The sequence below is a fragment of the Eublepharis macularius genome, chromosome 5 (genome assembly GCF_028583425.1).
Source record: "Eublepharis macularius isolate TG4126 chromosome 5, MPM_Emac_v1.0, whole genome shotgun sequence".
Classification (NCBI taxonomy): Eukaryota; Metazoa; Chordata; class Lepidosauria; order Squamata; family Eublepharidae; genus Eublepharis; species Eublepharis macularius.
In genome coordinates, this window is record NC_072794.1 from 3,704,336 (window position 1) to 3,720,912 (window position 16,577).

Here is a 16,577-nt window from a genome sequence, read left to right on the forward strand (position 1 = left end):
GGTATTCTATGCTATGGACATCATTGGATGATCTTGGGCCAGTCACACTCTCTTGGCGTAAGCTACCTCACAAGATTGTTGTGAGAAGAAAATGGACAAGAGAAAAATGATATACACTCCCCATTGGGGAGAAATGGCAGAGTATAAATGAAGTAAAATAAAATTATTCTTCCCATTGAACTCCCAAAGGCCTTCCCCCTTGCTTCTTTTAACACGTTGCCTGGCGGGAATTTTAGATTAAGGCCAGTTGCCAGGTATTTAGAGTTCTGCTTGCATTTCAATCACTGCCATTTTCGTTGTGCTATAGAAAGGTTGCAGGTGGGACAGCTGCAGCGCCATGCCTGTGAGTGAAGAGAAGGCAGCTTTTGTGGCCAGAGAATGTACATTGGCAGGCAGTGAAGTTCCCCTACCCACTAGCTGGTCTCCCCACCCCTTTTCAAATAACTCTGGGGAGTCTTGAGAGTGTTCAGCCCCCACACCTCAGTTGTTCAAAGGCGTTTTTCTCCCCTTTTGAGTAGCCTGTATGGAGGACCAATTTAATTCGACTTGCCCACAGGTACTCCTTTTGAGTAGCATGAGTGCAAGCAAGCTGATCTGGATTGGCCCTACAGGAAACCTTTTACACGGTGGCTGCCCTCCCCCTCAGCAAGAATTTCGCCTTCCCTAAAGTCAGCAACCCTATTTCAGAGTCACAAGGAGAAAGGCCAGTGTGACCAGAGCTGGCGCTGCTGGTGGTTTGAAGCCCTTTCTAAGGTGGCTACATTGGCAAAGTGCCTCCCTGATCCCTTGCCTGCACTGCCTGGTTGATGCTAAACATCCTCTGTGGGGTTCTAAGCCAGGCCTCTCTGTCTGATCATTGCAAGAAAGTGTCCGGGTGGCTTCATATGGGCAATCTTTCAGGGATGGTGTTGCTTTCTGGGAACATGGACCCATAATGCACTTCCCCTTTCAGGGTCCTGAAACAACAGTGTTCTTTTTACCTTAATATTTTAATATGTGCAAAATGCTGGAGAACCATTCTGTCCTGACCTGCTGCTATGTTAACAGTGAAAACATATTCCAAATTGCCTTAAATCAACAGCTGTGTCCACAGAAGATGTTGGTGTTGGATTCTTCCTGCCAATGTAGAAAATACATCATCTGGTGTCATAAATGAACTGGAATGAGGAGTGAGACAAGTTTGCAGATGACTTAAAAGTGCCCAGGATGATGAAAAGCAAGGCCAACTGTGAAGAGCTCCAGGAGGATCTCCACAAATTGGGTGAGCGGACAACAATGTGGCAAATAAGCCTAACCTACCTCACAGCGGAAAAGAGCAAGAGTCCAGTAGCACCTATAAGACTAACAAAATTTGTGGTAGGGTATGAGCTTTCATGAGCCACAGCTCACTTCTTCAAATGACTCACAAAAGCTCATACCCTACCACAAATTTTGTTAGTCTTATAGGTACTAATGAACTCTAACTCTTTTCCACTGCTACAGACAGGTTAACATGGCTACCCATCTTGATCTACCTCGCAGGGTTATTGTGAGGATAAAATGGAGAATGATGTAAGCTGCTTTAGGTCCCTATTAGGAAGAAAGGTGGGGAATAAATAAAATAAAAATAAATGAAGTTCAATGTAGGTAACTCTACAATCTTAAAATATACAATCTTAAAGTGTTGCAATCTTAAAGTATACAGTCATAGGGTCTGACCTTTCTGAGATTGAGGGAAATACACATTGCAGTCATAGTGAATAGCCCAATGAAAGTGTCAACAGCTGTGAAAAAGGCAAACTCTGTGTTAGGGATTATTAAGAAAGGGGTTGGAAACAAAAGAACCAATGTTGTAATAGCCCTGCAGAGATGAAGGGTGCGGCCTCACTTGGAATCCTGCGTGCAGTTCTGACTGCCCTCTCTCCAAAAGGCCATTGCGGAGCTGGGAAAAGTACAGAAGGGGGCAGCCAAGATGACGAGGGCATTGGAAAAGCTGTCCTACCAGGAAAGGCTGGAGAAAGTCTGGGACTTTTTAATTTCGAAAAGAGCTGGCATGATAGAGATGTATAAAATTATGTGCAGACTAGAGGGTAGATGGAAAGAATTTTTTTCCCATTCAGAGGCAGCCAACCGCTGAGGCCCAAAGCTCTGAGACGTTCTGGGTAGGCCTCCGCCACTGGGCCCTCCACAGCAAGTGCTGCCCACTGTGCCAGACAGGAGGCTGGCTCTCACCCAGCCTCAGCTGTTTCAGTGCCTGAGGCAGAAAATGCTTCTCTAGCCCCTTTACAGAAATGGTCATAGATCTAGAGGAGTTAGCCCTGTTCTACTGTAGCAGCAAAATAGTAAAGAGTCCAGTATCACCTTAAAAACTTTATTGTAGCATAAGCTTTCGAGGGCCACAGCTGTCTCTGTTGGATGCAACTTTATTGTAGCATAAGCTTCTTCGAACCACAGCTCTCTTCATCAGATGCAACGTTATTGTAGCATAAGCTTTCGAGAACCACAGGTCTCTTCGTCAGATGTGGTTCTCGAAAGCTTATGTTACAATAACGTTGGTTAGTCTTAAAGGTGCTACTGGACTCTTCTATTTTACAGAACGGAATACCCTATCACTGAGAACACACACCCCTCCCGCGAGCCTCTGTGAAGACGGCCTTTGCCTGCGTGGCCCTCCGGGAGAACGCTGGGAGTCCTCGCCGTCGCTTTCCTCTCCTCGGTCCATTCAGAACCAGCCCCGGCGGAGGGATCGCGGGCCCCTTCGCTGTCACGTGACCGCGCTTCCAAGCGGCAGCAGGCTCCGAGAGCCTTCAGAACGAGGCGCGGCTGAAACCAAAACGCTGATTGGCCGGGACTGAAATGTCCCCTAAAGCTTCGGTCTTGGCCAATGGCGGGGCGAGACGGAACTTCGAGAGCCCGCCCCCTGGCTTCGGGAGCAGGCGGTACGTGTCTTCTGGCGTCACGACAGATTTGCATTCTCCCCGCCCCTTCGGAGCGCCGGTGACGTCAGCCCGGGTTCTGCAGGCAGGTGCTGTTGCCTCGCGCGCTGCGGCTGCATTTGCTGCGAGACCGGGAGCGCGGCCCCGAGGTGAGTGCGCGCCGGCCCGCTGCAGCCCCCTCCCCCCCCCGGCCCGTGCATCGCGTCGCCTGCCGGGGCTCGCCCGGGAGACGAGAAAGTGCGCGGCGGGGGGGGAGGGGTAACCTTCATTTGACACACGCGAAAGACGCGCGGGGAAGGGGCTCGGTTGCGCCGGGGGGGGGGGGACCTGCGCTGCCTTGTAAAGGAGGGGATGCGAGCCCCCTCTCGGAAAAAACCTGCCAAGGAAAAGGCGTCCGGGGGCTGCGCGTTCCTGGCCGGCCGTGCAAAGCCGCCGTCGCGCTGCGGCTGGTAAACAGGCGGCGGGGATGCGGAGCTGATGGGGTTGGGGCGGGGGAGCAGCGCGCCCGCAGCATTACAAGCCGGGGGTGGGGGAGCGGCACTCACTCGGCCCCGCTTCCCCGGCCCCGCTCTGGCGCCCGCGGCCCTCCTCCGCCGGCCAGCCGCATTGGCCACCCGAGCACCCGCCTGCGCCGCTGCGCCCGCCGGCTTCGCAGCTGCGGACGCGTGATGGCCGGCCTGCCTTGGGGCGGGGGTGGAGAGGAGGCCGGTGCCCGCCTGGCTCAGCCCCGCCTGGGTTGGAGCTGGACCCGGAGGCATCCCGGAGGTATTCGGGAGCCCGTCCTCCGCTCCCCTCCCCGGTTCGTGGCGTGCCCGGGCGACCCCGGGATGGTGGGGTCCACCGGTCCGCCCAGGTCGTGGGAACGGCAAGGCCCTGCCAGGAGGCGAAGGAAGCCGCGGCCTGCAGGGCTCTGCTCGCGGGATTCTCTGGGGTGTCTTCGGGGCGGAATCTCGCCCGGGAGGGCGCTTAAAAGAGACCAGCCGGATCCACAGGAGGGGAGTCCATGATCTGCGATGGATTGGAGCCTCCATGTGCCGAGGCAATAAAATATCCCCTGGTGGTGCTGCCACCTGCATGCCCGTCATGCCCGAGGGCATCTAGCTGTGCTGTTTGAACCCGGGTGCTGAACTAGATGATCCAGCAAGCGATGTTTTGGCTGATGATATAACCTTGTTAGCCACAATAACGAAATGAGCTTCTGCACAGAGGGGCAGTCTACCTCTGGAGACACACCAGGACTGTAACTTCCATGCAGGCATCTGAGCTTTGGGGTTGGTTTTTATGTTCTTTCCATCAGGAGCTGTATGTGCTTTAGGGCTCTACATCACTATCCTTTTTGGGAAAGAATTGAGCCACCCCAGGGTGGCTAGCTGTGTCTTGGTGCCCTTGGGTTTCCAGAAGGGGCTCTAAATACGTGTTCCTGCAGGTGTGGATTTAAAAGGTTTTCTCAGTTGCCCTTCTCTCACCATCCCCACATCCAAATTCTGACCTCAGAATAAATGAGGAAAATACATAATTCCGCTTACGGAGATAAACAGAATAAAAACACTGTCTGTGCTATATAGCCTGAGATTCTGAAGGCGTTTGGGGAGGGGGAAAGACTGCCAATATTATTTCAGGAATGAGTATGCAGGGGGGGCGCTGTCTGTAACAGGACTTTGAAGCTCTGTTCATGGAGCTTCTTGCAAGCCCTTAGTGGATGCTTTCAAGAGGGCCCCCACAATGAGGTCTAGAGACTTGATTGGTTGTTAATGTGGATTTTAAAGGGGATAAGACTGAGATAGATATGTCAGGTCACAAACCATTTTGAAGCATGTGCAAATCTATAGCTTTCTTTCTCAGTAGAGTGGATGTCTTCTGTGCGGAGGGGCGGGAGAAAGGAAAAGATAGGCCATGCGTGGGTGCCTCTGTGTTGGAAAGGACAGAAGAGAGCTGTTTTTTAAGATTTAGGGGTCTGGGTGCTGCTTACACCACTGAGGGGTCCCCCCCTTATGAAGACAGAGTTTACATGTTACAGGCAAAGCTTGTTTAGAATTATTTATCGCAGAGAATACTAAGAAAGCTTGACACCAGCGCTACAGCCATGGCCTGCCAACATGTCACAGATTCACACACACATTCAGATCCTGCAGGCCTTTGGATTCATGGCTGAACAAATGTGGATTAGTTTCAGGGGGATAGCTATGTTAGTCTAGCATAGAAAAAAATGGAGTTTTGTGTGCCTTCTAGAGGGACGAGTTTTAATTGTCGACAACAGCCCGTGCTGACCCTGTGGCCCAGATTTCTAAAATCCTGATTCCTCGCTCCCAGAAGCTGTTTTTCTTTAGCTTGAAGCTGACGGAGGCTGCTGTTGAACTAAGACTGAGTTGACAATTTTTTGTTCAAAAACCCACGGCTGCTTAGAATGCTCTGCTGTAGGGCATATACTTGAACTTTATTTCTAGTTCACCTTTCTCACTGAGACTCAAGGCGGATTACACAGTCTAAACCGTACAAGAGGGTGAGACCAGAAATTTGGAAACAAGCAGAAATCTGAAACAGCCTGGAACAAATGCTGAAACAAGGCATAAGCAGATGGATATGATGTATTAAAAAATGTAGAACTATCCAGTAGGAGCATACTTACAGCAACAGGCAGTACCCAGTGCTATGCTACATCTCTGAACCATTTGCTAAGAGCGCGGCGCTATTACCTGTTTAAGAAGTCCTTCCTGTGTGTGTGTGTATAAACACACCCACACACCATTTTTACTTGGTTACCAAATAAAATGGCTTACGTTTTATAAATTGGTATGAGATCATTTTGGAGGCTTTGAGGCCATACTCCTATATTGAGTGTTGCAGGATTTTATTTCTAAATTATATACAAAAATGATATGCAAACTACCAGTGTCCAGCTGGGACCGTTTAACTAATTAAATGGCCTGCTGCTTGCTTCGGCTGCACCAAATGATGGCCGTATTGCGCGGTTCCAGTAGGACCAACAGCCTCCCCAGGATTTAGTTGGCAGAAATCACACCCCCTCCATGCCCATGAGGTGGGTTTCCTAAACAGCTTCCAGCTCTGGACAACTGGACTGTGTAGCTAGGACTTGCCGTTCTGAGTTTTATTAGTCAGGATTGTGGCCTCCGTTCCCATGGAAACACTGAATGTGTTGCACTGCCAGCTGCCAGGAGTTCCACTGGATACAGCCCACCTAGCCAGTCTGCTTTGAACAGCTCCAGCCTTGAGTCTAAAACCAGAAAGACAAATGAGAAAACAAGGTTAGACTGATTAAACCAGAGATGGCTGAGGTCTGGATGCACATCTGCGATGTTTTCTTTCTAGAACTTAAGGAGCGATCTGAAGTAGTTCTACTCAGAAGCAAGTCCAATTTTCATCAGTGGGCCTTAATCCTGTTAGGATCGCACTGCCCTTTAATGTTAAAGGAGGGAAATTATGAAGGGGTTAGGCCTTGAGGGCTGGGCCTGGCTCAGCTTGCCAACATGTTCCGCCCCTTATCTGATCACCTCTGCTGAGCTCAATGACTTCCAGGTGACGAGGCAAGGGTGGTTTGGTGTTTATTCATTATTCATTCGCCTTTCCCCTGACCGAGTCGGGACCCAAGGCGCCACCACAACATGGCTCATTTGAGCAGGGCCTTCTGCCGGTGCCACCCTGCACATGGGTAAAATCAACCACTGCCCCTGCGTACACACTCTCTGTGGCAGCCCCCACCTTACGGAACGGCCTGCCTGCGGAGGTCAGGAAGGGTCCCGCTCTCCCGGCTTTCCCCAAATTATGCAGAACGGAATTATTCAAGAAGGCTTTCCTGGGCAGATAAAACTGTGCAGAATGCTTTTGAAAGCTATTTGGGAAAAGGTTTAGGAACTGTGGTTTGTACTATTGTGTACAATTCGTTGCTGTAAGTAGGACCCTCCTGTGGCATTCTCCTGTGTTGTTTAACATGTCATGTAAATATTTTTCACTTCAGTTCTATTTTCAGATTTCTACTTGATTCCACATTTCTAAAATACATTTCCTATTGCATTGTCTGTTGGATGTCTCACCTTTTTACTGGGTAGACTTTGTGTAATCTACCTTGAGTCCCAGTACGTAAGTAAATAAATTAAACATGGTAAAATCATATAACAACAATTAAAAACATTAAGTGTTTAAAAATACATTTAAAACATTAACCACAACAACTTTTAAAACACCGTGTGCACCTCTGTCTAGTGGCCAAGGTGCAGACTGTTTCAGATGCTCTGTGGAATAGTTCTGTTCTATGGCTTTTCCAGAAAGCCGAGAAAGGGGAAGCTCCTCCGCCCCAGGAATGGAGCAGTCACGGAAAAAGCCAGAGCCTGGCCCATTGCAGAGCATGCTCCAGGGAGAGGCAGCCCTTCCGATATATGGGTCCTGGTCCAGGAAGGGCTTTCAGGCTGAACATCAGCACCTTGAATCGGATCTGGAAATGAATAGGAAGCCAGTAAAGGGACTTTAAAATAGGAATGATACGGTCCTGTTGGATAGCCCCTATTAACTGCATTTTGCTTCAACTGAAGTTTTTCAGTTGTCTTCAAGACCAGCCTCATGTAGATTGTTCGACAGTAATCTAGCCTCAAAGTTACTGAATCATAGATCAGTTTGGCCAAACTGGGCGTCTGCCAACAGGGATCCAGCTTCCTAATTAACTGAAGCTCAAAGAAAGAATTTTCACTGTCCTGGTAGTCTGACCCCAAAGGACTCCCAGGCTCTTTCGAGTCTTTCAGGAGAAGTTGTCCTCCCCTGGCCAGCAGCTGCCCTTCCAGCCTGCATCGGCTCTGTCTGTTCACCTTCAGTCTGTTCTTCCTCAACCTCTGGACAACCACATAGAGACACCAGGTCAGGACAGAGACAACCGCAGTTCAGAATAATGTATAGCAGAGTGTCATCAGCATAGCAATGACACGGCCCACTGCAGAGCTCATTTCAGAAATCTCATTTTGGTGACTTGCGTAGATCTTTAATGACATGGGAGATAATGCAGAACCTCTTTTGTGATCGGTCTGATACGAGAAGAACAAGGACCACCTGCTTTACCCAGACCTACCCCACATTTTAGGCATCTTAGCAGTATGTCACGGTCCACTATACCAAAGGCTGCTGACAGATCAGATCCCACAACAGCAATAGAGAAGGGAAAGGTTACCTACCAGCAGGGCTTTTTTTCAGGGGGAACACGGGGGAACGGCGTTCCGGAACCTCTTGAAAATGGTCACATGGCTGGTGGCCCCGCCCCCTGATCTCCAGACAGAGGGGAGTTTAGATTGCCCTCCGCGCCAGGGCAATCTCAACTCCCCTCTGTCTGGAGATCAGGGGGCGGGGCCACCAGCCATGTGACCATTTTCTCTGAGGGCAACCCACTGAGTTCCACCACCTCTTTTCCCAGAAAAAAAGCCCTGCCTACCAGCACCACTAATGCCACCTCTCTCCCAAATCCAGGTCTGCAGCCAGATTGAAAAGGATCGAGCGCAGATGTCTCTGCCATTGCCTGTTTGATAACCATTCCAAAAATGCAAGGTTCGAGGTCTGTAATTAATCAAGACCTGCTGATCTAAAAAAATTGCTGAATTAGGAGTCCAATTATGCCTTTTTCGGGAGTTTCCCTTCTACCAGAGAGGCATTAACAATCCTCTGCAAAAAATTTGCGGGGGGGGGGGCATCCCTGCAAGACTTGACAAGCTGGGAGGACACAGATCTGAACTGCCCATAATGGCCTTCACAAGGAGACTAAACTGAAACGATACAAGCATCAGTGACAAGAGGTTGCTACAGAGACCTCTGCCATCAATTAAATGGGCATCAGATCATTTCATTTCATTTGTTAAACTCTCCACCAGCAGGCTCAGGGAGGGTTACCATTTCAGTAGACTTTATAGGTCAGGAACAAAACCTTGATTCTGATCCGGAAGTCCATGGGGAGCCAGGGTAGCTGCTGCAAGACGGGAGTGATATGCGCCCTATATGGGTGTATATGTAAGAGCGCGTGTGGCAGTGTTCTGGACCCTTTGTCATTTCCAGATCAGATCGAGGGGAAGCCCTGCGTAGAGCACGTTACAGTAGTCCAACTTGGAGGTGACAGTTGCATGGATCACAGTCGTCAGATCATGGGTTGAAAGGGAGTGGGGGCAGCAGCCTGACCTGCCGAAGATGAAAAAAAGCAGACTGGGGAACTGCTGTGACCTGGGCCTCCATTGGCAAGGTATCCAATGTCACTCTCAAACTCCTGACTGCCGGAGCAGGCACAAGCTGTGCCGCATCAGAAGCCGGGGACCGGATCCTTGATCCCTGCTGCCCGCTGTCCAAGTACAGGCCCTCTATCTTCATGGGATTCAGCTTCTGTTGACTCTGCTTCACCCATCCAGACGTGGCCTGCAAAACTCTAGCTAGGTCATCTGTAGCAGACCCAGGCTGGCTGTCCATCTACAGATACAACTGGGTGTCACCAGTGTACTGATGACAACCCAGTCCGAAGCTTCATACCAGCTGGGCAAGGGGGCGCATATAAAGATTAAACAGCAAAGGGGGGGGGTATTGCCCCTTGCAGGATGCCGCATACCAATGGATGGTGTGATGATAACTTCTCCCCAAGCACCACCCTCTGTCCCCAACCGTGGAGAAAGGAGACAAGCCTCAAATGAGAGCAGCAAAGAAATGTTATTACTCTGCGGTCGTTGCATCTGCTAGTTCACAACCATCCCAGCTGTTCAAGGTACCAGGGCAAGTTCTGACTCCTAAAATTTAATCTTTACAGTCTCAAGAACTGACAATTAGCTGTGAGGCCTTTGCAAAGTTCTTTTGCTGATAACATGAACATGATCCCGATGCCAGCTGTAATATAGGCAATGTGGAAGAAATGCTTAATACACTGTCTTGTACATGTATGGACCACTTTGAATCAGTTACAACAAATGTTACTGATAGGATCCTGGCATTTGTGAAGGCAACTACCGGGGCCCTGGATCCTTGCCCATTTTGGTTGTTAAAGGACCACATAACATTACCAATTGCTGCCAATCTATTCTGCGCTTTCTGAGCAAAATGGTTGAGAGAGCGGTAGCTGATCAGGCCGTCTGGGACATCTCTGGTGCTCTGGACGCTTTTCTGTCTGGTTTTAGGCCTGGCTATGGGACAGAGTCGCTTTTGTTGATGACCTCCACTTGATTGTAGACAAAGGCCATGCTTCACTGTTGCTCCTCCTGGAACTATCTGCAGCCTTCAACACAGTAGACCATGCCATCCTGTTGAGGCATTTGGAGTCAGAAGTGGGCATCAAGGGAAGTGCCCTAGATTGGTTCAAATTGTTTCTCATCAAACGGTCTGAAAGGGTTGCTATTGGAGACCAGCTGTCTCCAGAGTTGCGTATGTTGCAGTTCCACATGTTGCAGTCTTACTCCCTGTGTTATTCAACCTCTTAAAGTCTTTTGGAGAAGTCATTTGTAGGTACGGATGCCATCAATAAGCAAATGATACCCAGCTCTATATCTCAACAGCCAAAACACTGCAGGATGCAGTAGAGAGCTTGGGTCGCTGCCTGATGGCTGTGGTCAAATTGCCTGAAAGTGAACAAATTGAAGCTGAACCCAGGTAAGACAGAAGTGATGCTGGTTGGAAAGGCAGGTTTTGAAGGACATCATACTCCCCACTTTGGATGGAGTTAATCAGACCTTACAGACTCAAGAACATAGGAGTTAAGGCAGCTGCAACAATGACATGGACCATGGCCGATCTGGCCACCTGGATCCATGTCATGGTAACATCAAGACTGGACTACTGTAATACACTGTACATAGGTCTCCCCTCTAAGTTAACTCAGAGACTTCAGTTGGTGCAGAACGCTGCAACTTTGCTATAATCCGGAGCTAGGAGGAGCATGAATATTACTCCCCCCTCTCCCCATTCTGCAGTCACTCCATTGGCTAACTATCAGTTACTGGGCTCAAGGTATTGGCTGTCACCTACAAAGCCATGGCCTTGGTCCGTCATATCTATGAGACCATCCCTCTCCCTATATTCCCCCACAGCAGCTTTGCTCATCTGAACAGGACTGTCTGCAGGTGCCACCTTGCCCTTGGGCAAAATCTACAGCTGCCTTCACATATGCACTCCCTCTGGTGGCCCCCACTTTATGGAATAGCCTCTCCAAAGAGGTTAGGAGAGCTCCTACTATCCTGGTTTCCCACAAACTATGCAAAACTGAATTATTCAAGGGGGCTTTTTTAACTGAGATAGAGTTGTAAGATAAGGAAGCAGTCCCAAAGCGTTGCATCAGTAGAGGGATTGGGAGTGACTATGGACTTTACGACTGTTACTGTAGGTATGATCCCACAGGGTAGTAGTTCCTACGTTATGTCCTGTGTGCTAAGGTAGTGTAGAGTCCAGAAGTTTGTCTTTCTTAAGTATTATATATACCTGCAATTTTTCTTATAGAAAACAGTTATTTATACTTCTAAATTCTGTAAATATGCCAAATAGCAAAATGTTATCTGCCGAATAGGTTCTAAATGATGCATTTTATGTTGTTAAATCAGTAAAATAAGTTTAGGTTTGATAGGAAAATAAGTATTGCATATATTTCATTTCCCCCTAGAATTTCTGTTTTTCCTGGAGTTGGTGGTGCAAGGAACCCCCCCCCCCCCCGTCATGGCTTCAAAACGTCCAGATATTTTCCAGTTACAGTCCCACCAGCTAATGACTGTCTGCCTCTCCCATTCCTAGATGGCTTCTGCGACAGACGCTCGCTATGGTCAGAAAGAATCCTCAGACCAGAACTTTGACTATATGTTCAAAATCCTCATCATTGGCAACAGCAGTGTGGGCAAGACATCCTTCCTCTTTCGGTATGCCGACGACTCCTTCACCCCGGCCTTTGTCAGCACTGTCGGCATTGACTTCAAAGTAAAGACGATCTACCGCAACGACAAGCGCATTAAACTGCAGATCTGGGTGAGATGGGCATCCTACCTCGGAGGGCGGCTTTGTAAGGATTGGGGAGACAGAGAGAGAGAGAGGCAGGAGGATCTTTGTTTTTAGTCTGACCATCAGAACAAAAATCTGAGCCAGCCTGGACCATTTGTTAAATTATGGATTTGACAGACAGTGCCCTGGGCTAAAAAGCAGGCTTTATAAATAAATGAAGACAAATCTCTCTCCTTTTCCAGGACACGGCAGGTCAGGAACGATACCGGACCATCACCACTGCCTACTACCGGGGCGCTATGGGCTTCATCCTGATGTATGACATCACCAATGAAGAATCATTCAATGCTGTCCAGGATTGGTCAGTTCCATTGGGTGTTCTTTGGGGTGGGGGGGCAGAAGTTGCCCTGGGGTGCAAAGGAGAAACAGGCACGTGAGCTTAGAAATAGCCAGTGTGTTCATGCTGTTTGTTGGGCTGGTCAGGTGCTTCGAAAGGAAAAAGCCCCCCAAAACTTTTAATGTCTCATCCTCAGATGTGATACTGAACTGACAAAACAAACAATTGAATCTCACTAGTTCACAAGCGCTAGCTGTTTTTTAAAACAAGGGTTTCCACTGAGGGGCAGTCAGGGCAAGTGGTCAATGAGAGAAGGGTATAGCCAGGAGTTTTTTCAGGGGGAACGCGGGGGAACGGAGTTCCGGAACTTCTTGAAAATGGTCACATGGCTGGTGGCCCGGCCCCCTGATCTCCAGACAGAGGGGAGTTGAGATTGCCCGCATGGCGGGCAATCTCAACTCCCCTCTGTCTGGAGATCAGGGGGCGGGGCCACCAGCCATGTGACTATTTTCTTTAAGGGCAACCCACTGAGTTCCATCACCTCTTTTCCCAGAAAAAAAGCCCTGGGTATAGCCATTCCACTTTTACATGCTGGCACCCAGCATGGCATCTGTGTATGGGGGCGGGGGAGGAAGACCCCCCAGGCAGGCATTGCATGGCTTTAGCAAGGGGGCTGCATCCTCCACTCTTCTGCAGCCGTTGGTTCTAGAATAAGCCTTGAGAATGGGTGGCTGCCCCCTCCACAGCGACAGCCATGGAATAGCTGACCCCAGACTCCTAAGAGGGTCACAGCTGGTGCTGTTGGACTGGTTGACTGACCTTCCTGGGAGCCTGGAAACCTTCTTCTGGGCTACTGTGAATTTAATAAAACGTACTTGGGTATTTGAATGGGCAATAAATAAAACTCTGCATGCTGCAAATCAATTTGATGGGGAGACTCCTCTAAGGTCTTTGGTCCTCTCTGTTAAATCAGGGTTTTTTTTGTTGCACGTGTGGATTGTTTTGCCCGCTTCTTGCAGGCACCCCCCCCCCTTTTATCTCCCTTTGGAAGATAGCCTGGATGAATGGATGGGGGTTCACCCCTCTTTCCTGGCCAGGTCCACCCGATGCAGTCGGTCCAGGAAAGTTGGCCTCATTGTGGAACTCAGGCACTTTTCCTGGACTGACAATGCCTGTAATGAGATGCCCACCAGGGGCTGGCGGTGCTGAGCGCAGCTGGCATGTGTGCTTGCGCTGACTGGCAGAGTCTCCCACATCTCCCCACAATGTCTCCCGTTAGGTCAACCCAGATCAAGACCTACTCATGGGACAATGCCCAGGTGCTGCTGGTGGGCAACAAGTGCGACATGGAAGACGAAAGGGTGGTGTCTTCGGAGAGAGGTCGCCAGCTCGCTGAACATCTGGGTGAGTGGGGAGAGAGTCTGGGAAGGGGATTTCCCTAGCTGGGGGGCAGGGGGGGGTGCCTTGCCTCTGCAGCAACTTGCTTCTCCCTATAAGGTGCAAGATGAGAACAAATGATGCAAGTGAAGCCAATTTGTATCATTGTACAAGTCACAGAATTCCCTTTTTTTGTTGACAAAGAATTATTAAAAATGACTTTTAAAGCAAATGGTCCCCTAGAGAGCAGCTCAGCTACAGAAAAGGACCTGCAGAGCTAACAAGCAAAATCCCTGCGATGGTTGAGTAAAAAGACATCCCAGCACTAGAGAGGCGTATCAGGTTATGCATAGAGAACTTTTCTTCCTCAGCCATACTTCAGGGTCCCCTGCAAAGTGGGTGAGCAGCAAGTCTAGGGGAAAACAGAAGTGGAACTCACTGCCATGGGCTGATGCCCCTTAACTTAGATAGCTTTATAAGGGGATGAGGAAAAAAATTAAGGCGACGAGGTGAAGTTTATCATGACTGATGGTTTATTCATAGGCCAATCAGATTAAACCTCCATGTTCATAGGCAGCACACGTCTGAATGTTGGTTGCTGGAAAGACAAACGGGAAGGGGTGGGGTAGGGTGGGCAGCTAGGCTGCAGCGAAGCAAGGTGCTGGTCTCCCCCTGGCTGTGATCCCCCAAGTCAGTTCTTGTGAGTTGCCCCTTGGAACCACCCACCACTGTCTGCTGGGCTGGGTCCCTTGCCCCAAGCCTCGAGTTTCACACTTTCCCCTCTTCTTCCTGTCTCTGTCTCCCCTTCCTTCCTGTGCCAGGATTTGAGTTCTTTGAGGCCAGCGCTAAGGACAACATCAACGTGAAGCAGACCTTTGAGCGGCTGGTGGACATCATTTGTGAAAAGATGTCCGAGTCCTTAGATGCGGCTGACCCAGCAGTGACCGGGGCCAAGCCAGGTCCCCAGCTGACTGACCAACCGGCCCCCCCACACCAGGATTGTGCCTGTTAAGAGACTTTGGTGTGGTACCCCCAGCCCCTCCCCCGCCCAGAGCCCATGGCACTTGAACTCCCCCCCCCCCCATGTAGTCGCCCCAGTGCTTATCCTTTTATCAAGCCAGAGTGAGGCTGACCTGTTGTTTGGGTCTTGTGGCTCTGTCCTTGTATTGAGGGGGAGGGAAATGACTTGTGTGTGGGGATGCCCCCTTCCTTTCTCTTGTGGGCCCAGCAGAGCAATCTCGTTACGGAGAGGAAGATCTTTTAACTGTTAGACTGATTTAGTTTATTTATAGGGTTTTTTTTAAAAAAAAAAACCTCCCCACACTTACCAGTTGACTCTTCTTCCCTGCAGTTTTTCTTTGTACTGCCCCCCATGGGTTGGTATTGGCAAAGGGTGACTTGACCTCTGATTATCATACTGTTGTTTATGTCTAGCACAGGAAGAGGATTTTCTTGGGAATGGTGTCCCCTCCCCCCCCTCCCCCATCTAAAGGGGAAGATATCCATAGCTGAGGCTTCTCAAGCGGGAGACAAGCCAGGTTTCCGAAGCGAGGCACATTTGGGCAAGCAAGGTTATCTTCCAGCTCTGGCCAGTAGCTCTGGCCCTTCCTCTTGCTGCCTTCTCTGTGCGTGCAGCCTCCCTCCCCCTTGCACCCCTCTGCCAGTAGTCAGCTGTGGGCTCCATCTGGTGTTGCAGTGACTCCCCAGGGGGACCCTGGCAGTTGTTAGCTCTGCTCGTTGAGGGTTCTGCCATGCAGACTGTTAGCCCGGCTTGGTCAGGCTCTACCACTCCAGCCTGCAGCTGACAGCTTGTGCGGCTGAATGTCCTTCAAAGTGTCCGTGGGATAAGGTTAAATTTCAGCATTCTCCACACCGCCTGGTGGTCTTGTTTCAATCAAGGGTTTCCCCTCTTACTTTTTGAGGGGAAATGTTGCTGGCTGCCCAGTTGGCAACTACACAGCCTGCTCTTTCACCCTGGCTTACTGAACCTGGCAGGGAACAGACCTATGCCTTGTTCTTTGCTTTCCAGGCCAATTATGTTCTCCCCAATGGAGGCTAGCTCTGCTCTTGCCCCTTCTTGGCCTGTCTTCCTGTGTTTACAGAAGGGGGGGAGGAAACAATCTCTCTATATTCCCTGTAAATAAGATTCTGTGTGTGTGTGTGTATTTTTTTGGTGTGTGTATGTGTGGAAGTCCTCATTGCTGTGCTGTGGCCGTGCTGTGCTGGTGGTGTTTATTTATGATTTTTTAAAAAGACTGCTGGTTTTTAAGTTGCTTGTGAGTTGTCATAAAATATATAATATAGGAAATATATTTAACAGGGAAACTGTTGGGGGGGCACTATTGGCCACAGCGGCGCAGATGGACAAGGGCCCACTTCTTTTTTGACAATGACCCCACCCCCAACCATTTGTGCTGTTCCTGGAGGAGGGGGCTGCTGCTTGTCCCTAGCCCCCCTGTCCTGCCCCCTCCCCATGCCTGCATACATTTTTCTTGCCTAGAAGTGTGCATTCAGTGGCTGAATCCTCTTGATGACCAACCCCACTGTTACAGACTCCTTGCCCTATTGTGCCCCCCCCCCAATATTTTATTCCTACAGGGTTTTGTTTGTTTTGTTTTAACAGATACTCCAACACAAATTGTATCCTTCCCTGCATACACACCCCGTTTGGGGGCAAGTTTACTTCTATGGAATTAAAAAAAACAGCTGTACTGTATTTAAGAAACTGTCAGAAGTGTCAAAATCAATTTCCTAAAAAACAATATGACAAAAAAAAATCACTGTACTAAGGCGATATTGTGGAGAAATAAAACAGCTGATTACAAGAGTTTGGCATTAAAATCCTTGCAAAAAGTTGGGGCAAGAGGAAGTTAAGAAGTCCCTCGCTCCAAACCTGACTTTATTACAGGCTAGTATATAGTGGTGGGGTGTGTTTCTTCCCCCTGAGATAAAATAATCTGCAATGGCTCAAAAACACATAAGGTGCAACCTGAAAGCTGGAGGGAGCT

General features: G+C 49.4%; 1 protein-coding gene across 3 annotated transcripts; it reads left to right on the forward strand.

The window, feature by feature from the left end:
* Positions 1-2,982: 2,982 nt before the first annotated feature.
* Positions 2,983-16,394, forward strand: RAB3A (RAB3A, member RAS oncogene family). 3 transcript variants are annotated; one of them, XM_054979655.1, is made up of 6 exons: positions 3,019-3,064; positions 10,430-10,523; positions 11,655-11,882; positions 12,098-12,216; positions 13,472-13,596; positions 14,391-16,394. In XM_054979655.1, exons 3-6 carry the CDS (start codon positions 11,655-11,657, stop codon positions 14,579-14,581), a joined length of 663 nt encoding a protein of 220 aa, XP_054835630.1. In that variant the 5' UTR covers positions 3,019-3,064; positions 10,430-10,523; the 3' UTR covers positions 14,582-16,394. The 3 variants fall into 3 exon arrangements, with proteins under 3 accessions (XP_054835631.1, XP_054835630.1, XP_054835632.1); XM_054979656.1 differs by lacking the exon at positions 10,430-10,523 and having other exon boundaries at positions 2,983-3,064; XM_054979657.1 differs by lacking the exons at positions 3,019-3,064; positions 10,430-10,523 and adding an exon at positions 8,384-8,463.
* Positions 16,395-16,577: the final 183 nt, after the last annotated feature.

Coding starts and splice junctions, on each gene's coding strand:
- RAB3A (XM_054979656.1), top strand. CDS start 11,655: ATGGCTTCTGCGACAGACGCTCGCTATGGTCAGAAAGAATCCTCAGAC. Junction 11,883..12,097: donor GCATTAAACTGCAGATCTGG/GTGAGATGGGCA, acceptor CTCCTTTTCCAG/GACACGGCAGGTCAGGAACG. Junction 13,597..14,390: donor CCAGCTCGCTGAACATCTGG/GTGAGTGGGGAG, acceptor TTCCTGTGCCAG/GATTTGAGTTCTTTGAGGCC.